This window comes from Octopus sinensis, linkage group LG4 (assembly GCF_006345805.1).
Source record: "Octopus sinensis linkage group LG4, ASM634580v1, whole genome shotgun sequence".
Classification (NCBI taxonomy): Eukaryota; Metazoa; Mollusca; class Cephalopoda; order Octopoda; family Octopodidae; genus Octopus; species Octopus sinensis.
In genome coordinates this window covers 149,804,090-149,828,268 of record NC_043000.1, presented here as the reverse complement: position 1 = coordinate 149,828,268, position 24,179 = coordinate 149,804,090, and the positions used below count along the sequence as shown (strand labels likewise).

At 38.8% G+C, this 24,179-nt stretch overlaps 1 protein-coding gene across 1 annotated transcript in view; it reads left to right on the top strand.

Annotated features, from left to right (window-relative positions):
• Positions 1-2,349: 2,349 nt before the first annotated feature.
• LOC115210935 (coiled-coil domain-containing protein 13-like) overlaps positions 2,350-24,179 on the top strand; it is a 139,151-nt gene continuing 117,321 nt past the window's right edge. Inside the window, exon 1 of the mRNA XM_036502562.1 lies at positions 2,350-2,367. Within this exon, the coding sequence (XP_036358455.1) occupies positions 2,365-2,367 (3 nt within the window). The 5' untranslated portion in view covers positions 2,350-2,364. The remainder of the gene's footprint in view (positions 2,368-24,179) is intronic.

Here is a 24,179-nt window from a genome sequence, read left to right as displayed (position 1 = left end):
GAATAAACGGTGTAAAATGCAATCTTCCCATCAGGAAAGAAAGAGAACATATCTCAACAACAAGACATTATAACAATTGCGATGACTGCCTAAATGAATAGGTCGCTTCATCCGTGTTACTTGAGTGAATTTTGCTACTCTGGTAACTGTTTATTGAATTTTCCATGTTAACGATAAACAAAGGATAATTCATTCATCCATTTAAATAAATAAATATATATATATATATTGATAGAAATGGTAAGACAACAAAATAATGAAAGGGACCTCGATATTATGTAAATAGAGGAATTTATCTGTAAATGTAATATGTGACAATTATTCTGTAACCATGATAAAACTCCGAGTTTCGGATGTCGGGGTGGAAATCTACGCCGCCATCCGAAACTCGGAGTTTTATCATGGCTACCAAATAATTGTCACATATTACATTTAGAGATATATATGTAATATATCACCATCATCATCATCATCGTTTAACGTCCGCTTCCATGCTAGCATGGGTGGATGGTTCAACTGGGGTCTGGCAAGCCCGAAGCCACCAGGCCAGTCAGATCTGGCAGTGTTTCTACAGCTGGATGCCCTCCTAACGCCAACCACTCCGAGAGTGTAGTGGGTGATTTTATGTGCCACCGACACAGGTGCCAGATGAGGCTGGCAGACGGCCACGCTCGGATGGTGTTTTTTATGTGCCACTGACACAGGTGCCAGACGAGGCTGGCAGACGGCCACGCTTGGATGGTGTTTTTTATGTGCCACCAACACAGGTGCTAGACGAGGCTGGCGAACGGCCACGATCAGATGGTGTTTGTTACGTGCCCACAGCACGGAGGCTAGTCGATGCGGTACTGGCTACAGCCACGTTCGGATGGTTTTCTTATGTGCCACCGGCACTGGTACCACAAGGATACAAATTCATTGATGTTCATCTATTTTGATTTGGTTTGATTTGATTGATTTGATTTGATTTGATTTTCACTTGCCTCAACAGGTCTTCAACAAGTGTCACAAGAAGGAAGTATGCACAGGTGGACTGACTACGTCCCAGGTAGGGGCCACGGTTATGGCTTCACTAGTCTTGCCGGGTCTTCTCACGCACAGCATACTTCCATAGGTCTCGGTCTCTAGTCATTTCCATGGTGAGACCTAACGTTCGAAGGTCGTGCTTCACCACCTCGTCCCAGGTTTTCCTGGGTCTACCTCTTCCACGGGTTCCCTCAACTGCTAGGGATTGGCACTTTCTCACACACCTATCTTCATCCATTCTCGCCACATGACCATACCAGCGCAATTGTCTCTCTTGCACACCACAACTGATGCTTCTTAGGTACAACATTTCTCTCAAGGAACTAACGCTCTGTCGAGTAAGTACACTGACATTACACATCCATCAGAGCATACTGGCTTCATTCCTCATGAGCTTACGCATGTCCTCAGCAGTCACGGCCCATGTTTCACTACCATGTAGCATGGCAGTTCGTACACATGCATCATACAGTCTGCCTTTTACTCTGAGCGAGAGGCCTTTAGTCACCAGCAGAGGTAAGAGCTCCCTAAACTTTGCCCAGGCTATTCTTATTCTAGCAGTTACACTCTCAGCGCACCCACCCCCACTGCTGACTTGGTCACCTAGATAATATATGTATATATATATTTGAGTAGTTGAATGAATTATCTTATTAAGGATAAATCGAAAGATAACCGACACCTGGGTAGCAAATTCACATCAGAAAGAACACGGTTGAAGCTACGTCTCTAGGGCATAGACTACGTGTCTTCGTGCGGAAATTTGTATGTTTATTTTAAAATTATAAGTATATGAAGAATGGAGTTGAACGACTAGTTAACAAATATCCTTTATTCTCGACATATGTTTCAAAGGCTGCATATTCCTAATTCCGAAGGAATAAGGAGTACATTATGCAGATTTCTCATCAGGAAAATCAAGGAACTTATGTCGACATCAAAATGCACAAAAACTTTTAGCTGACCGCTCTCAAGGAGCCCATCGAGAATAAAGGTATTTTGTTAACTAGTCGTTCAACTCCTTCTTCATATACTTATATATATATATATGTATATATATATATGTGTGTGTATATATATATATATATATATATATATATATATATATATATATATATTATATATAATATATATATATATAATATATATTATATATGTATATATATATATATATGTGACTCAAGCTATCGTCTCACAATTTAACCTACACAACAACATATACTTGCTGTAATACCACCTCCCAATCCAATACTTATACAGATTGCACTTCAAGTTCTCCTTCACTAATAATGGACCAATGGAGCTCAAACTCCTTTGCAGTAAACCCCAACCACCGAGATGGTAAGAAAACTTGGAATTGTCGTGTTTCTCAACTATGCCCTCTTGGAGGCTTCTGTCTATGTAAAAATGTAGTCTACAAGTGCCACGTTATAACACCATATTCCCATCAAGCAAGAGTATATATTGGCAACACAGTTGACTTCAAGCACTGCTACCATGCACACATGAACTCTATCTCCAATCCAAATTCTAAATTATCAACCTCCTTAACAACTCATATACACAACCTTAAATCTCAGAATATTCCTTATACCCTATCCTGATCCATAGTAAGTGAGGCTCCCCTTTACAATACAGACATTGGTATGTTTGAAGCAAGTTAGGCATTTGTTATGTTTAAGAGAATTGCAAACCATTCTTCACCTTAATAGATTCACAGATGTAATTTTTTCTTGTAAGCACAAGAACTACTCGTCTTTTGTACACTTTGTTAAATCTATGTAATCCCATAATTATAAATATCCATACTCAAAATTAACCTTACGCTAAGACAATGTCAGTCTAGCAACCTCCTACTTAACAAATACTACCCCACCCTCTCAGTCTTTCTCATACATACTTTTCAAAATACTTCTAAACCACTATTTCCCATTTCCCTCACAGCCTCCCCACTCACCCCACCTTCCTAACCACCTTCTTATTTCTCCTCCCTATCTAAAGTTCTTGATACTACCCCACTCCTTTGGATTCTAATCTGTCAACCTATCCCTATTCACATCCTTCTATTCAATTTCATATACCTCTGCTTACCATGGCACCACCCCTCCAATGCCTATTTCTTTATTATCCACTAGGGGCTAAACACAGAGCGGACAAACACGGACAGACAAACGGATTAAGTCGATTATATCGATCCCAGTGCGTAACTGGTACTTAATTTATCGACCCCGAAAGGATGAAAGGCAAAGTCGACCTCGGCGGAATTTGAACTCACAATGTAACGCAGACGAAATACCGCTAAGCATTTCGCCCGGCGTGCTAACGTTTCTGCCACCCCTCCAATACCAACCCATTTCCTTTGCTCCACTAATAACTGCTATATTGACCACCAACTCCATCCCCTCTATCTACTCTCATACCTCCCCACATATCTCCCTCAGCCACTGAATCAGTCAACTTATTTCCCTCGAATAATGGCTATTCCTTTTCTCACTGTCTTATCTATTAATTCTATTGGTTCATAAAAACTAACACAAAGTTTACCATTCACATACTACCTAAACCACCCTCCCCTCTTCTTCCTACTTTCTACCTCTATTACTATAACTCCCTACTAGCCTCCTTATTAACCCCTATCCCTTGAAATTTATTTCCCCCTCTCACTATTCTCTATCTGAATACTGCCCCCCCCCCAATTCCTCCTTCTAATACACTTACCTTCCACAAAATCATTCCATCTTTAATCTCCTTACTATCAACACCTTAAATGTAAGATTTCTTCCTTGAAGATGAAGGCCCATCTCATCTGAAAATAGAATCAATTTACAATCATTATTTTGGATCACTGAACCCCTAGAAACAGCTGTTGGATATGTAACAATTTTCTTCAACCCATTTAATTCCTGATAACATTTTTTTTCTGTGTGAGTCAGACCTTTTTGTATATAAACATACATGGCCTTGCTTTTTGCTTTTTGAGCCCAAAAATTAACTAACTAACTAACTAACATTTCTTGTATTTAATGCATTAAATATTCTTTGTACATCGACCTGCCTAACTTGCTTATCCTTATATTTACCTCTCTACCTACTCAAGTTTAAACCTCTTGAGTACTAATTGGTGTAGTCTATATGAAGAATATTTAATTCTCATCTAAGAACTATATATATATATTTTATGGAATTTCTTAAACTTTAGAATTTATGAGTGCAAGCAATATAGAGAGTAGAACTGCTTGCGAACGCAGTTTTAATTTCTAACTCAAACATGTGGATAGACAGGAAAAGAATTAACTATACCAGATACCTTGACCCTCTACATGAAAGCAGAAATTCAGAGATGGTGTAATAAATGGTTCAGAATATCAGGATATTTTCAGTTTATCAAACTATCACATACTCTTTTACTCTTTTACTTGTTTCAGTCATTTGACTGCGGCCATGCTGGAGCACCGCCTTTAATCGAGCAACTCGACCCCGGGACTTATTCTTTTGTAAGCCCAGTACTTATTCTATCGGTCTCTTTTGCCGAACCACTAAGTAACAGGGACATAAACACACCAGCATCGGTTGTCAAGCGATGCTAGGGGGACAAACACAGACACACAAACACACACACACATATATATACATATATACGACAGGCTTCTTTCAGTTTCCGTCTACCAAATCCACTCACAAGGCTTTTGGTCGGCCCGAGGCTATAGTAGAAGACACTTGCCCAAGGTGCCACACAGTGGGACCGAACCCAGAACCATGTGGTTGGTAAACAAGCTACTTACCACACAGCCACTCATGCGCCTATTTATTACTGGCATCTTTGATGAAACTTTTTTTAATATATTTCTACTTCTTTAAAGATTAAACAAGGTCAGAGAAGTGTTTTATATGAATAACTGTTAGCATAGTATGTAAATATATTTTCAGCATATATTTGAATATATCTTAGGCTCTTTTCCCATATTTGGAACTATTCCTATTATCTTCCCACTAATTAAACTTAGAATATTCTAATCAAGCATTTTCCTTCATTAGCTTATTTAATAATTTAAGTCTATTAACAACAACAACAACAACAATAATGATATTAATAAAAATAATGATAATAATGATAAATGCCCCGATGCAGTACCAGACAGTGGCTCTCGTGGCTTTTGATCTTAACTGATTGGAAGTGTCTCGGTATAAAAGATGGGCTACAGCAAATATTCTGCTCAATACCACAGATTTACTTGTCAGTTGTTTGACCTTAACCAGTTGACCATGTCCCTTAGTGGATGACGATATGTGCATCTCTGATCACGAGCAGAAGTAGTAGGGGAGCATCATAGCTGTGTGTTGAAAGGAATTCTTAGAGGTTTGGATAATTCATCTTTGGAAACACGGGTGGTTCGTTCAACATCTTTAAACAATCCTTATTCAGGGATCTTTTGAGCAGGATGGGCTACTCGACCAGAAGAAAATTCTAACTGGGCCCCACCTGCAAGGTCATGCACTGTTTATCTTGATATGAGATCACCATGTCGCACACATATGGTTGTGATGCATGTGCTTGGTGTACCCTTATCAGACAGGTAGACATGATGGGTATATTGGGCTTCGTATATTTTACCCCAGAGTCACTTTGATGGCAGGCACTGCTCTCTCACTCAATAATAATAATAATAATAATGATGATTTCAAATTTTGGCACAAGGCCAGTGATTTCAGAGGAGGGTGCAAGTCAATTACATTGACTGCAACAGAATTTGAACCCAGAATGTGAAGATAGACAAAATGCTACTAAGTATTTCATCCAGCATGCTAATGATTCTGCCAGCTTGCTGTCTTAAATAATAATAATAATGATAATAATAATAATGATAATGATAATACAAAAATGTTCAGACTGGCAGGAGAAGGCGTTGCATGGTAGATTCTCAAAGATAGTTGTGGCAAATAGTAGTAGTGAGACATGGTTATGGTTGCAGAAAGGAAAGCTGAAGAGGGAGACAGAAAGTTTGTTAGTAGCTGCACAAGATCAAGCATTAAGGACTAATGGGATAAACGCCAAAATTGACAAAAACCAAGTAGATTCCCAATGTAGATTATGCAAATTAAAAGAGGAAAGCATTACTCATATAGTAAGTGAATGTAGCGTGCTGGCACAGAAAGAATACATGAAAAAACAGGACAATCTAGGGAGAGCAATCCACTGGGAACTTTTGAACACACTGATAAATGGTATGAACACGGACCTAGTAAAATACTAGAAAGTAAGAAATACAAGATGTGGGATTTTAGCATTCAGACTGACAGAATAATAGAAGCTAGATGGCCTGATCTAGTAGTAGTAGATAAGGAGAATAGAAAGTGCCAGATAATTGACTTTATAGTCCCAAGACTTTATAGCAAAGTACCAAGATATAGCTATTGAATTACAGAGACTATGGAAAGTGCAGGTAATAGTTATAGGTGTATTGGGAACTATCACTAAAGATCTGAATGGATGGATTGAAGAAATAGGCATAAAACCCAGTTTAGTACAGTTCCAGAAAACAGTGTTATTAGGGACAGCTAGGATACTTAGGAGGGTTCTTGGCATCTAAGGTTACTTGCTATAATCCAATAGGAGGGTTCTTGGTATCTAAGGCTACTTGTGGTAGCCTGATGTTTCGACTGGGGCCACATGGCCTAGTGGTTAGAGCAGCGGACATTCGGTTGAGGGATCACGGGTTCGAGTCTCAGACCAGACGATGTGTGTGTTTATGAGCAAAACACCTAAGCTCCATGCGGCTCCAGCAGAAGGTAATGGTAAACTTCTGCTGACTCTTCCACCACAACTTTCTCTCACTTTTTCCTCCTGCATCTTGCAGTTCACCTGCGATAGACTGTGTCCTATCCAGGTGGGGAACTTATGCGACAAGGAAACTGGGAAACCAGCCCTTATGAGCCAGGTATGGCTTGAGAAGGAACAAACAAAGAAGGATGTTAGGACTCTTTTTCTTTTCCAGCAGTCTAATCTGTTGAGCGTATATGAAAATAATAATAATGATGATGATAATAATAATGAACTTATTGTATACAATATTCAGGTGCACTACAAATCTTCAGAAATGGTACAAGCTAGTCTTGTGCCAAAATTAAAAAGAATTATTAGTAAGTACACAGAATAATACATAAAAAGATGGGGAAGTGAGTCATTAAAAAAGTAGGGGAACATGAGGTGTCGTGTTGGCAAATTTTGGGAAGCATGAAAGTTTTGAAGAATGCAGTGTCCTAACAGCTATCAACTGATGCAGGTGGTTTATTCCATGCTTCAGCAATTTTGAATGTGGCAAAAATGTTTTCCAAAAGTCATGTATGCTGTGCTGCTTTCTGATTTTGTAAGCATTAATATGGTTATTAAACATATAGAATTCCAAAAAGATGTGTTGCTGAGAAAATGATGAATAATCTTGTGGGTGTCTAACAATTCAGTTGCTAGATGTCAGAGCTTTAATGTGTCCATACTCAGAGAAACAAGGCATTCAGAGTATGGTAGATGCCTGATGGTGGGTATTTGTCTGGTTGCACATTTCTGGACAGTTTCCAGGAGATTGATATTCTGAGACTGATATTCTGAGTGTTCCAGACTGATGATGAAAGCTCTAAGTGTGGACGTATCATAGCTATATACAGCTTTAAACTGATAACTGGTGAATGGCTGACAAAGGTCTTACTGAGTGATGCTAAGACACCCTTGGCCTTCTTGATAATTTTAGAAATGTTTATCCAATGCAACTTGCTGTTAACAATAATGTCCAGTCCAGGTCATGTTCACTAGCAGACTTCTTAAAATTGGTGTTGTGGAAGGACTGTGAAAGCTAGTGTTTTTTTCCTCCTAAAATGTATGGTCATGCACTTGTCCACAATCAGTTTGAGTTGCTAGTCCACTAATCCATTGTTGCACTGTGACCAGTTCTGATTACAGGAAAGCTCTATAACATATAGGATATGTCCTTTTTATCTCAAGGTACAGCTTGATGTCATCTGAGAGTATTTCAACACTGTATCATTCTTCAAGTTGGCATCTATGTCATTAAAATATGCAACAAACAACCAAAGTCCAAGAACAGATCCCTGTGGTACACCAGATGTCATCTCATAAGGTGCAGAATGCTACCCTAGAATTGTAACAACCTCTTTTCATTCGAGAATGAAGGACTTCAACCAAGTTATAAAGATCATCTCTCACACCCTTTGCATAAGTCATTTGTATGGAACAGAATTAAAAGCTTGTACAAATGTTATTTCTCCTAACATTTAAATGAGGGAAAACTGAAAGAGAAGTTCTAAGCACACGCTATACAAGATATGTAGGCAATACTCAGGGACAATTTGCGAGATAGAGCTAATATAAACCTAACAGCAACATATATCTGAATGGAATAATGTAACAGATAAGACTATAAAAAATAACCAAGTGTGGGAGAAGCAGGTAGCAAGAATATAGAAAGGGTGCAGAATCTGATACAAGCTATGACTGAAATCCAATGTGTTCTCTGATTGCTCACTAGAAACAATAGATGATATCATTTATATTATGGTGGAAGACAATAAAGGAATATGGCCTTGAATTAAAGATGAGTGAAAGAAATTGAGTGAATTGCACTTATGAGAGTTATGAAGAGTCTTATGTTTCTATAAAAAGTCAGTTTCTATGAAAACAGATGTAAAATGCATAGTGCTGTACTATAGTAAGTGAAAGGCAGAAGTGCTGAGGGTCTGGAAAGGAACAATTTGTAGGATTTATTGATGCATAATATAAACAAATGGGGCACGTAAAAAGCACCCACTACACTCACGGAGTGGTTGGCGTTAGGAAGGGCATCCAGTTGTAGAAACACTGCCAGATCAGACTGGAGCCTGGTGCAGCCTTCCGGCTTCACAGACCCCAGTTGAACCGTCCAACCCATGCTAGCACAGAAAACGGACGTTAAACGATGATGATGATAATGATGAAGACATGGAATGAAGTATTGAAGGCCTATCTCAAAATGCTGAGCTTTACAAGGGAGATGACAGAAGATTGAGATATATGGCACATTGTTGCACTCAAGAAGACTCACCCACCACAACAGAATTGATATCCTAAAACCAAGGTGCCACATAAAAAGCATTGGTGTGGGTGCCAGTGTCATGTAAAAAGTACCCAGTATACTCTGGAAAGTGGTTGGCATTAGGAAGGGCATCCAACTGTAGAAACCAAGCCAAAACAGACGACAGAACCTCCTGGTACTATGCCTGGCCTTGCAGTTCCTGTGAAGCCATCTGACCCATGCCAGCATGGAAAATGGATGTCAAATGTTGATGATGATGATGTTGATGATTGAAAAAAATCCCTGTCAAGTGAGTTAAAAACTTTAACAAAACTTGCAAGATGAGTTTAAAAGAGATATTACATTGGTGTAAATATGTTAGGTAAATCTAAGAAAATTTATATGAGTTACTGAGTGATGTCATGATGCTAAGTTGAATGCAGAAAAAGATACTGTATTGAAGACACATTGCAATTATTTCACATGAAGCACAGTAGAAGCAATGGCTATAATCTTTGTAGGTCTCCCAGTGTTTTTGGGGTTTAGCTTGTACACTTGTCGTGGAGGCATGTGGCTTAGTGGTTAGGGTGTCAGCATCATGATCGTAAGATTGTGGTTTCGATTCCTGGACCGGGTGACAGGTTGTGTTCTTGAGCAAAACACTTAATTTCACGTTGCTCCAGTCCACTCAGCTGGCAAAAATGAGTAACATTGCGATGGACTGGCGTCCTGTCCAGCTGGGGAACACATACGCCATAGAAACCGGGAAACTGGGCCCATGAGCCTGGCTAGGCTTTAAAAAGGGCGCATATATTAAAAAATTTTTTTTTTATTTTGTACACTTGTTAGTCAATGATTGTAGGAAAAACAGACGTGGATGGAATTCCAAAGGATCGCAATTTGTGAGTGGGGTCTGGTAGGTGGGACTCAATATGAATGACAAGAGGAGAGATGAGTGGAGAGGATCTACTATTACGAGAAGTAAAGTCTGTTATAGTGGCTGTAGGAAAGGCAAAGAAGGGGAAACTACACTGTTCTGCACCAGATAGTGTTCGCAAATGAATCATTAACAATCTGTTATATGGTTTCTTTTAGATTACTCTAAAATCTGTGGGTGTTGTAGCATATAAAATGTAACCAGTGCTGGAACTGGATACAAGCTATGAGCTAAACAACCTCATTTGAAAGCCACATAGTCACAATTACAACCAAAATTATTAAAAGACAAATAGGTTTTTAAATCTTGCAAGACTTTGTGGTATAACATTTCAAACTTTACTCTGCTCAGGGCCTCACCAAGTCTAAATTAAGCAGTATATTCAACATGGGCATTGAAATTTACAGATGATCAGCAAATGAACATGGCTAAAATAGTTATATCATTGCTCCTAGTTTTTATGATTGAGTTTTGACAGTGTTATACATGTATGGAATACCATGAAAGATCATCAGTGATTGTAAACATTTGCTATAATTTGAGCATTTTATTTGTACATTGTTGATGACTAGAGTAAGGCACTAATCTGTTTCTTTGACACATGCATGCATGCATGCATACATACATACATACATGCATATACATATGTGCACATGTGTACATACATGTGCTCCCTACCATATATATATATATATATTTCGTCTTTGAAGTATGATTTCAACTTCTTTTTTCCTTTGGTTTCTGTATTTTGGGTTCTTTTAGTATTCTGACACCATGTTGTTGTTATATATATATAATGTATTGAGTATTAAAGGAAGTAGTGAGTACTTAGTATGAAAGATTAAGAAAATGAGAGAGACTGAAACAACGTGTTAACGATACAAGATACTTTATTCGACTGCCATTGTTGTACAAGTTAATTGTTTTGGCGGGAAACAAAGTGAAAGTCCTTTTATCAAGGGAGACAATGGGCGACGTTGATTGTTCATGTTTGTTGTGATGATTATATAACATCTTCCTTTTTTTTTTTTTTTTTAAATTTTTTTTATATCATCTGTATCTACAGGGAATAATTATTCGTCGTCCACTTTTTGTGGTTTTATTATTTTGTAGTGTTGAATTCTGTAGTTGTGCTGTTTTTGTTTTTTCATGCGTGTTTGTTGACTTTGGAAATATATTTTCATAATCTAATTCTGTCATTCTTTTTAATTCTTTGTTGAGTTTTTCTTTTATAGAAAAAGGAACCGATCTTGGTGGATGAATTACAGGAGTTATTTGTGGATCCACTGTGATATGATGTGTTATTGACAAAGTGCCGATTTCTCCGAAACAGTCTTCATATTTTTCTAATATGTCATTTGTGTTTGACGAATTTATTTTTGAAATTCTCTGAATCAGGTTCAGATCTTTAGCTGTCTTTGCATCTATAACTGCATGCGAGTTTGTTTTTGCAACAATGAATTTTATTTGCTTTGATAATTCTTTGTATTTAATGACTGCTGTGCATTTTCCTAGCACTTTTATAGCTGTGTTATTGTAAGCTGATAATCGAGTTGAAGTTTTTTGCAGTTGTGGTTTTGGAATTATATTTCTATATTCTCTGAATGGCAGTACGGTTACGTCTGCTCCAGTATCAATTTTGAATGTTACATTCGAGTTGTTCACTTTTAGTTCGACCGTCCAAATGTCTTTTGGAGTCTTGAACTTTTCGATTTTGTGCACGCGGGAATTATTTGCAGTGATCATTTCGAGTGCATGTGTATCGTCATCTGATTCATCGTCGGTATGTATCTCTACTTTATGTACAAATTTTCTTGATTTGCACATTTTTGCATAGTGTCCTTGTTTCTTGCATTTTTCACATGTCTTGTGAAATGCTGGGCATTTATTTCTTTTGTGATTATAACCACAATAGTGACAGTTAGTGACGTAGTGTTGACTTGGCGCTTGAATTTCGCGGGCTTTCTGTCACTTCCGCCCTGTTCGTTTTGATGTCTGGATTGCATATGGCGGGTTATTTGAGTTTTGGCGCCTTTTCTGTCGTGTTGACTATATACCCTCGAGATTTCGTTATCTCTTGTTTCGGATGTGGCATTTAGCATCCTTGATTGGAGTCGTGTTTGCTCTGCACTCTGACCTGCTTGAATTGTTTTTTGTAGGTCTAAATTTGGTTCTCTCAATAATCTTTCTCTTAATCTCATGTCTCTGATTCCACATATCAGAATATCTTTGGTGAGACTGTCTGTGAGGTTGCCGAATTCGCACTGTTGTGCCTTTTGGCGCAACTCTACTACGTACTCATCGAATTTTTGATGTTCCGCTTGTCCACATGTGAAGAATTTGTGTCTTAGGAAAGTTATGTTTTTCCTGGGTTCACAATATGCATCGAATTTTTCGATTACTGTCTGAAGGTTCATTTCTTCGTCGGGTGAATTGAAATCCAGTGTGGAATGGATATCTCGGCCTTTAGAACCGACGCAAGTTAAAAACATTGAAGTTTTTACTTTGTCTGGCTTCATGTCACTTTCTGTTGCTATCAAAAAGAGATTGAATTCTTTTTTCCACTTTTTCCATGCTGCGGCTAGATTTTCCTGATTAAAGTCTAGGTCTTTTGGATGCGGTAAATTTTCCATTTCGTCTTTGAAGTATGATTTCAACTTCTTTTTTCCTTTGGTTTCTGTATTTTGGGTTCTTTTAGTATTCTGACACCATGTTGTTGTTATATATATATAATGTATTGAGTATTAAAGGAAGTAGTGAGTACTTAGTATGAAAGATTAAGAAAATGAGAGAGACTGAAACAACGTGTTAACGATACAAGATACTTTATTCGACTGCCGTTGTTGTACAAGTTAATTGTTTTGGCGGGAAACAAAGTGAAAGTCCTTTTATCAAGGGAGACAATGGGCGACGTTGATTGTTCATGTTTGTTGTGATGATTATATAACATATATCATCACCATCACCATCATCATCATTTAGCGTCCGCTTTCCATGCTAGCATGGGTTGGACGGTTCAACTGGGGTCTGGGAAGCCAGAAGGCTGCACCAGGCCCATTCTGATCTGGCAGTGTTTCTACGGCTGGATGCCCTTCCTAATGCCAACCACTCCATGAGTGTAGTGGGTGCTTTTTACGTGCCACCCACACAGGTGCCAGACGGAGCTGGCAGACGGCCACAGACGGATGGTGCTTTTTACGTGCCACCAGCACGGAGGCCAGTCGGGGCAGCACTGGCAACGGCCACGATCGGATGGTTCGCTTACTTGTCACCGGCACTGGTATCACAGCTGCAATTTCCATTGATTATATATATATAATGAGTATTGGATTTTATCTCTGCTATGGAATGCTTTTAATATATTTTATTGTCACACATTGTCCATGCATCTATAACTTTCTTCCTTCTGGTTTCTATCATGGTTGTATCAAGTTCAGGCACTCGCATACCATTTTATATTTTCCTTATACATTCAGGTACATTTTTAAATGTTCACATGTATTTGTATGTATATTTTTATAAATTTTTATGTAATATTGTACACACATGTATATTTTTATGTGTTTTTATGTAATTTTGTACATGCATATATATTTTTTTACGGTTTTTATGAGATTTGCCTTAAGTACTCTGATGTTACAAAGGAAAACAGTTTGTAGATTACTTCAATTTTGTGTCTTCTATCGATACCTATAGAATCCATATAGCTCATTTTCTGAGCACTACATGGTTGTTCCATATACGGAATTATTTCCTCCATTCTTTCCTTGTATATATATATATATATATATATATATTTTGGCCTGCTCGCTTAGCCAGTGGGTGGCGTCGTTCGAAGGCTAAAACAATGTGAATGCATTGTGACCAGCGATGTGTAGCAACATCTGATGGTCTGTTCGGTCACGTGATATATATATATATATATATATATATATATATATACAAGGTTTCTACATTAGAGTGTTGCCATGCTGGGGCACCTGCTTGAAAATTTTTTATTCAAAATGAATCAATCCCAGCACTTTTTTCTTTTCTTTTTTCTTAAGCCTGCAACTTATTCTATCGATCTCTTTTGCGGAACCACTAAGTTATGGGGATGTAAACACACCAACACTAGTTATCAAGTAGTAATGGGACAACAAACACAGCCACACACACACACACACACACACACACACACACATTTCGGTCATGGACAAACAGCATGAATACTCCACCAAGGAAAAAATTACCTTGAATGGTTTTTAGTGAGTGCGACCTGCACGATGATGAGCTAGTCTCATATGGCCCGCTTCCCGAAAAAGTTTACCAAATGCTTGGTATACACAACGGGAGAGATAAGTTTAATAAATGAAATGAAACATCTGTTACCCTAGGATGAATGAACTAGCGAAAGCTGTCTTTACTTAGTAGTAGTAGGGAGGGAAAGCTATTTGTTTATATTTTAGTATTAAAAAAATTTCCTTTTACGCAAATTTTTTCATGGGAGATAACCCCGTTTCTGTTGAAAAATTTAGTTCTAGAATTACTAAGAAGTAATACTAGACTTTCTGTATAGTTTCATTCGACGTGTGTGTGTGTATGTGTGTGTAGATTATCTGTTTCTTTACTACCCACAAGGGGCTAAACATAGAGGGGACAAACAAGAACAGACAAGCGGATTAAGTCGATTACATCGACCCCAGTGCGTAACTGGTACTTTATTTATCGACCCCGAAAGGATGAAAGGCAAAGTCGACCTCAGCGGAATTTGAACTCAGAACGTAGCGGCAGACGAAATACGGCTACGCATTTCGCCCTGCGTGCTAACGCTTCTGCCAGCTCGCCGCCTTTATCATTCTACTGATGTCCAGTGACGTGCAACCAGACGATTACTACCCATCGGTTACAAGATCTTGAACGTCACGCTTCTCTGGGCATCGACAAACTGAAACTACAACGTTCAGTAGCCAGCTGACTTGGTAAAAGTTCACAAGATTATCCACCATCTTTCCAACAATTTTGGCTACTTTTTTTTGAATTCAATAACTCTATCACCTCTGGACACGCAAATAGAATAAAACTCTCTTCCTCTTTCTCGCCGAGTTCATTATATTTTTATAAGTTGTAGCCCACCGGCAGAATCGTTAGAGCGTCGGACAAAATGCTTAACAGTTTTTCTTCTGGCTCCTTACTTTCTAAGTTCAATTCTACTGAAGTCAACTTCGCCTTTCATCCTCTTGAGGTCGATGAAAGATCTTTTCCTTTTGAAGGCCAGATTTCAACACAATTTCTAGTTAACTAAACACTTTAAAACTTCGTATACTGGGTGAATGTGTCAAAAGAAAACATTATTTTCACTTGGCTTTCTTGATAAATTTGTAATTCGTTTGTTTAACGTAGTTTAATTTTTCGAATTTTAACCAATGAATCGCTTCTATTTAATAATAATAATAATAATAAAACATAGTGTACAGTGCTCAGGTGCACTACAACTCATCTAAAGTGTATATATAATCAGGTGTAGTTTCGGCGGATTTCGGAAAGCATGAGGGCCTTAAAGGATGCAGTGTCATGGCAGTCAACAACTGACGCAGGCAGTTTATTCCATGCTTCAGCAACTCTGAGCGTGAAAAAATGTTTCCGAAAGTCATGGGAGCTGTGTTGTTTTCTGACTTTGTAGGCATGTCCACGTGTATTAGACACATGGAGATCAAAAAGGTGTTCAGTGTTGTTGTTGGTGAGGTGGTTGATAACTTTGTGGGTGTTTACCAAGTCCGTCGCCCAGGGAAACAAGGCGCTCAGAATATGGTAGGTGTCTGATGGAGGGTATGGAGGGAAATCTGGCCTTCAAAAGGAAAAGATCCCGATGAAATAATGTCATCCCCTCAAAATTGTTGGCATAATGCCAAAATTGAAAAGAATTATAAGTAAGGTGACTAGCTGGTTGAATCGTTTGCACACCGGACAAAACGCTTAGCAACATTTCTTTGGACACTACATTTTGAGTTCAAACTCTACCGAGGACGTCATTGCCTTTCATCTTTTCGAGACCGATAAAATAAGTACCAGTTGAGCACTGGGGTCGATGTAATCAACTTGCCTCCTCTCTCCAAATTTCGGCCGTGTGTCTCTAGCAGAACAGAATAGTGTTGTTTGCGAGTGAGAGAGACTTAGCTGGTACACTACGAACATTAACTTCTGGATGAGTTTTGACAGAGTTATCTACACTTGTTTCTACTCTCTCTTTTACTTGTTTCAGTCATTTGACTGCGGCCATGCTGGAGCACCGCCTTTAGTCGAGCAACTCGACCCCGGGACTTATTCTTTGTAAGCCCAGTACTTATTCTATCAGTCTCTTTCGCCGAACCGCTTAGTGACGGGGACATAAACACACCAGCATCGGTTGTCAAGCAATGTTGGGGGACAAACACAGACACACAAACATGCACACACACACACACACACACATATATACATATATACGACGGGCTTCTTTCAGTTTCCGTCTACCAAATCCACTCACAAGGCTTTGGTCGGCCCGAGGCTATAGTAGAAGACACTTGCCCAAGATGCCACGCAGTGGGACTGAACCCGGAACCATGTAGTTGGTTAGCAAGCTACTTACCACACAGCCACTCCTGCGCCTATTTATCTTTAAATGAATCCATAATTCTCATCTTGTAGTAGAATCTTCAATATATCAAAACATTTTTTACTTTTCCAATGACCATTTTGTAGACAATATAGTGATGGGCAAAAAACTCTCAGCTAGTAATATGAGGTGACATTCTGCCTGACTCACTTAAGTTCCTTGCCTCTAGTGTTGCGACAGAGCTGTTGCTATACGTATATTAGGTTCCCTGGTTTATTTTTCGAATTTGGATTTATTTTTTCGAATTTAATTAATTTACAGGAATTTTCTTCGCTAGAATTAATGTTGCATGTCATTCTAAATGCTCTTAGTCATCTTTAGCTCCTCTGAATTATTCATCTTAATTAATTTTCTTTTCATTTACCCATATTACCGAAACCATCAAGTTGTTTTATTCTTGTATATATTTAAGTGCCTCGTCTGCTGAAGACAAGGCAGAACAATTGCTGTTCTGATGACGTGTACTGATGTAGAAACGAATGTGAACAGCTGTCCTCTTATCTTGAGACAATCAGACAGTCCATTCCTCAATGGCATGTCAATTTTGAAGAATACTTGATTCTTGATATTATCTCTCCTTCACAGCTGGAGTTGGTATCAATTACCACTAAGCAATTGGTATCTCAGGAAGCGGTAATAATCTCAATAAACCAAGAATTTATTTTATATATATACTAGCAGTATCGCCCGGCGTTGCTCGGATTTGTAAGGGAAATAACTATATAAGCATTTTTAGAGAGTTATAGCAAAAAAATAGCAAAAAAATGCATTAAAAATGGAAAAAAAATTATGGTAAATGTTTTTAAAAATCGTTGACTCATCGTAGACATTTTTAGAGAGTTACTTCCCTTATATAATAGCGAAAAAATGAATTAAAATGGAAAAAAATGATGGTAAATTTTTTTTAAAAATCGTAGACTCATCGTAGACGCGCGCTAATACCCAGAAGGGCTCGATATAAATCACGACTATAAGATACCCGGTTTTGGTTAAACTGCACCGCAAAATGTGGGAGTAGTTAGGAATCTAAACCGTAGGAGACAGACACAACCTCTCTTCTATATATAAAGACTAGCAGTATCGCCCGGCGTTGCTCGGATTTGTAAGGGAAATAACTATATAAGCATTTTTAGTGAGTTATAAAAATAGCAAAAAAAAACATTAAAAATGGAATAAAAAATGATGCTAATTTTTTTTTAAATCGTTGACTCATCGTAGACATTTTTAGAGAGTTGCTTCCATTATATAATAGAGAAAAAATGTATTAAAATGGAAAAAATGATGGTAAATTTTTTTTTTAAATCGTAGACTCATCGTAGACGCGCGCTAATACCCAGAAGGGATCGATATGAATCACGACTATAAGATACCCGGTTTTGGTTAAACTGCACCGCAAAATGTGGGAGTAGTTAGGAATCTAAATCGTAGGAGACAGACACACAACTTCACTTTTGTATATAATGATTTGTGCAACAACTAAAACATTCGGTTGTGCAAATTGTTTGCAGAGGAAACCTGCCCTGTGTGGCGGTTTTTACCGTGTTTGTGGATCTGTTTCAGCTGTTTTAGCGATTTCTGTTTTGGCGACTTCAAGCCATGAAGTCGTTGTTCTGTCTCCTTGACAACGCTTTACGACGTTGATTTCCCTACCCTGCCTTCCCCACAGCTTCACGAGGGAGGGAAGAAGGGGAGGAGCTACACAGGTGCATGGACGCCAACGCCGCCACCGACACACGAAAAAATTGGAAGAACCCAGACGACAGCTTCAGCCACCACCACCACCACCACCACCACCACCACCACCACCACCACCACGACCAACACCATCACCACTACCACCATGACCACCACCACCATCATCACCACGACAACCACCCCCACCACCACCACCACAAACACGACGACCACCACGACCACGACCACCATCACCACTACCAGCACCACCGCCACCACCGCTGCCACTACCACCGCCTCCACCACCACCACCATACTATGCCTCTGCTCTCTCCTTTTGGCTACTAAATCCATTACCATATTTCACATGTACCATCGCCATACAATATTGCCTTCAAAAGTTTGTTTGGATAATATTTTTTAAGTAAAAGTTGTGCGACAACTAAAACATTCGGTTGTGCAAATTATTTGCACGGGAAACCTTCCCTGTGTGGCGTGTTTCCCGATTTTGTAGAATTTGCTTTCGGGCTTTCTTAGCCATTTCTGTTTTGGTGTCTTCAAGCCACGAAGTCGTTGTTCTAAAAGAACGCTGGTCTCCTTGACAACGCTTTACGACGTTGATTTCTTTACACTCCCTTCCCCACAGCTTCACGAGGGAGGGAAGAAGGGGGAGAAACAACACAGGTGCAGGTGTGAGCATGGACGCCAACTCCGCCGCCTTCCTTTTATTTAAAAAATATGCGTTAAAATGGAAAAAAATGATGGTAAATTATTTTTAAAATCGTAGACTCATCGTAGACGCGCGCTAATACCCAGACGGGCTCGATATGAATCACGACTATAAGATACCCGAATTTGGTGAAACTGCACCGCAAAATGTGGGAGGAGTTAGGAATCTAAATCGAAGGGGACAGACACTCACACAACTACAGTTTTATATATATAGACTAGCAGTATCGCCCGGCGTTGCTCGGTTTTGTAAGGGAAATAACTATATAAGCATTTTTAGAGAGTTACTTCCTTTATAAATTCGGGCTTTCTTAGCCATTTTTGTTTTGGTGTCTTCAAGCCATGAAGTCGTTCTAAAAGAACGCTGGTTTCCTTCACAACGCATTACGACGTTGATTTTCTTACACTCCCTTCCCCACAGCTTCACGAGGGAGGGAAGGGGGAGAAGCAAACAGGTGCAGCTGTGAGCGTGGACGCCAACTCCGCCGCCATCGACATACGATGCATTTTATGCATTAAAATGGAATAAAAAATGATGTTAAATTATTTTTAAAATCGTAGACTCATCGTAGACGCGCGCTAATACCCAGACGGGCTCGATATGAATCACGACTATAAGATACCCGAATTTGGTGAAACTGCACCGCAAAATGTGGGAGGAGTTAGGAATCTAAATCGAAGGGGACAGACACTCACACAACTACAGTTTTATATATATAGACTAGCAGTATCGCCCGGCGTTGCTCGGTTTTGTAAGGGAAATAACTATATAAGCATTTTTAGAGAGTTACTTCCCTTATAAATTCGGGCTTTCTTAGCCATTTTTGTTTTGGTGTCTTCAAGCCATGAAGTCGTTCTAAAAGAACGCTGGTTTCCTTCACAACGCATTACGACGTTGATTTTCTTACACTCCCTTCCCCACAGCTTCACGAGGAGGGAAGGGGGAGAAGCAAACAGGTGCAGCTGTGAGCGTGGACGCCAACTCCGCCGCCATCGACATACGATGCATTTTATGCATTAAAATGGAATAAAAAATGATGTTAAATTATTTTTAAAATCGTAGACTCATCGTTGACGCGCGCTAATAGTCAGACGGGCTCGATATGAATCACGACTATAAGATACCCGAATTTGGTTAAACTGCACCGCAAAATGTGGGAGGAGTTAGGAATCTAAATCGAAGGGGACAGACACTCACACAACTACAGTTTTATATATATAGATATATATATTGTGTGTGTGTGTGTGTGTGTGTGTGTGTGTGTGTGTGCGTGCGTGTGCACATACACGTCCCCCCTCCCACAATTGTTTGCCTATATCTATGCGTGCGTTAAATAACACGTGCTAAGAAGCTGTATCAGTTTTCTGGCCTTGAAACCAGAAGCGTTTCCTTATTCCCTTTTTTTTTTTTTTTGGCTTCTTGGGAGAGGGAAGTGCTTGATGGCATTTACCCCCCTCCACCCCCACCACAAAAAAATCGAAAGGCTTCTTTCATCTACTTTGGAGAGAGTAGTCACCACGCTCAGTACTCTTAGGAAATTCTTTCTTTATGCAGTTGTCTGCATTTGCTTCTCCTGACGCTGTGAAAGTTATATTACCGTTTGGATCGACCAAACCAGCCTTTGCTAACTACCGATGCTTCTGAATTATCTCTTTATTCCTGTAAGGGTCTGAAGATATTTCTTGCTTTTTCTTTCAACATGTTGTATTGTTTCGTCGTCAACTCCTATATCAAGCAGAATTTCATTTCCCCCACCAAATTTACACCTTTAATGAGTCACTTCTCGTTCCTAAGGTTGTTACGAGGATGCATGTTGGTGTGTGTATTATTGAAGACCAAAGTTGTATGGTCTGGCTGGCTGCGTGTGTAATAAATGGAGCAAACTCACGAACTTTTAACGTTTTTATTGGTGGACATGATATGCTGCGTTGGGTGTTTACAAAAGAAGAATCTGATAATACAACCGCCGACTGCGAGGAGAGAACCGGGATCTTTACCTTTTGACCTACAGATTTAAAAAAATAATTTTTTTGTAACTAAACACTTTCAAACTTCGGACACTGGTAGAATGTGTCATATAAAACATGTTTTACTCTTAGCATTTTTGAGAAAAACTTATATTTACTTAGTTATTTCACTTTAAAGTTCTCGTATTTCGGTAATTTCAACCAATCAATGACGTGTATTCAGCTGAATAAAATTACTGCCGTCGTTTGCCAACAACAACTATCAGCGGTGTATATTTCGTTTGTCACTGTTATTTATGATAACCCTAACCCTAAAACCCAAACCCTAACCCTTAAAACCAGTGCAAACGCACGAACGATGTCATAAATAACAGTGACAAGCGAAATATATACCGCTAACAGTTGTTGTTGGCAAACAATGGCAGTAATTTTATTCAGCTGAATACACGTCATTGATTGGTTGAAATTACCGAAATACGACAACTTTACCGTGAAATAACTAAAGTAAATATAAGTTTTTCTCAAAAATGCTAAGAGTAAAACACGTTTTATATGACACATTCTACCAGTGTCTGAAGTTTGAAAGTGTTTAGTTGCAAAAAATTATTTTTTAAATCCGTAGGTCAAAAGGTAAAGATCCTATTTCTGTTTTTTGTTCTGTTTAATCACAATGTGTAACATCAGTATTGTGAGGAGTTGTCGAAAGTTACGTTTTGGAGCATGGAACAGCAAGTCACTGGGTTGGTCAGTTATTTGGTGGAATTTATCACTTTCAAGTGTATTCTTATCACTGTTTGAAAAATTAAGTCCGCCAAGCTCGGGCTACGACAATGATCAATAAATCTCTTATAAATATTGCGATGCACAGTAAATCATCAGACTATATGAATATTAAAACGTTAGTCAAGCATTATGAGATAAAGAAAGACATCAGAATGAACTTTCAAATACAAATTAAACAGAACTTCTTCGGCTCGCATTGAATGATTAAGAAAGTAAATCTTATAAAATGGAGCGAATACAACAGCTTCAAACGCTTACACGTGGTGTATTATATACATTGACGAGTTGAATAAATAAATAAAAATAAATATACTCGCTATGAAAGCAAATCTTGCCAATTTCGGGATTTGAACGACAGTCAATATATATATATATATATATAAGTATATTCCTTCAAAGAATTACAACTTTGTTTGCAACACCAACAATATATATTATATTTATATACCACAAGTGGAGGCGTAATGGCCCAGTCGTAGGATCGCGGTTTCGATTCCCAGACCGGGCGTTGTGAGTATTTATTGAGCGAAAACACATAAAGATCCACGAGGCTCCGGCAGGGGTGGTGGCAATCCCTGCTGTACTCTTTCGCCACAACTTTCTCTCACTCTTACTTCTTAGCCAGCGGGATGGCGTCATTTGAAGGCTAAAACAATGCGAAGCGCATTGTGACCAGCGATGCGACCAGCAACATCTGATAGCCTGGTCGGTCACGGTGATATGCCACAATTAAAAAATAATACCCTAGACAACGTTTGGAATTCATTACAGGTCTTGTTTCTTCAAATTGGCTTCAAGTTGTAGAAACCAAATCGAATGTTCCTCTGCATAGGGTGGCGATGCAAATGATAAAGCTGCCTGCATTGTTAGACTGTCGCTCTTTTCTAAGGGAATTGAAAGACAGGAAAAGATGCCATAATAGCGCTAATCAGAAATGAAAAAATATGGGAAGACGAAAATACAGGCCGTTACTGAGCCGGGAAAAATTCTATCAACACATCGGAGCAGATTTAACTGCTAAACAGTAATTCTTAGCCAATAGTGGTCTTTATCGTCACTTGATGTGGCAGTGGACGCGGCGGTAAGGAAAAAAAACTTTGTAGGCTTTTCGCGCCTCTGATTTGACTTAGTCGTTGGACGGGCCGTCCATTTTAAATAACTTCATTTAGACATTCTCGAATGAAATAACTGCAAAAATGATTTGTCATATGTAGACATTGTTGCAAGTATGTAGAAGTGATTCACAACTAATTAGTTTCGATAGCTGGATATTAGCTTCGTCGTAAGTCACCAGTTGTCACGGATATGTGGTCTCATGTCGTTGTAGACGGCGGTTTGCCATGACAGACAAAAGCTGAAAGATAAGAGAGGCTGGAAGTGGAGTTGAAATCAGGCTACATATAATAAATGTACAACACTCTTGATAAATTAACAAGTAATTTTCATATTGATCATGAATTAGAAATTGCAACAACGAAGTCGATACACTGGAAACAATAATTCTGTAGCTTTTACAAGTAGTTGGTTTAAAAGGCTCTGTAACTAAGTTTGCCAAGACAGGAGAAAATATACACTTTGGATTCATATCGACCAACTATATCAAAGTTGAGTAAGAGTTGTAATAATTACTATTATTAAAAACAGCAAGAGAGAATGTGGGGATGAGGTGCGGGTTGCCCACAATAAAGATTGTTCAATATTAACAATTAGGAGAATATTCTGGAAACTTCTAGAATGATCTATCACGTGATGTCTGACCGCTGACATGATTCGGCCGCTCACATGAACAAACTGTTGCTATGCCGTGATTTTTAACTCGAGAATTTGATGACTCGGTTTCGACTCTTTCTACCCTTCAAATCCCACATCAAAATCCTTCTGGCTCTAGTGGCTAGCAACAAATCTATAAACGAATCTTTGTAAGAAATTCTGATATAATGCATTTGCAACAATTTTCAAAAATAGCTACCAGGTGTACTCTTTTACTCCTTTACTTGTTTCAGCTCGAGAGCCGTGACTATGTTCTGGTACCGCCAATTAGTATTCTTACATCTTCATTTACTCTCCTTTAATAGTTGGATTTGATGAATGAGGGAGTTTGTTGTTGCTGTCCTCATTCACATTCCCTGCCGTGAAGTAGGAGACCCCGTTCTGCTTTCAAGATATCCACATCCATTCCATGTAGATTTCACGAGTCTTTCGAAACGATATTAAAGAGCTGTGAGTCTCTGAACCCCAAGCTATTACAATATCTGGTCCTATACTTTGATAGGGATGGGGTATTTGGCACTAAGCAATAGTGTCCCGTTTTGGTGTTAATACAATTTTCAATGCCAAAGTTTGAGACAATTTCTTCCAGGATCTTCTA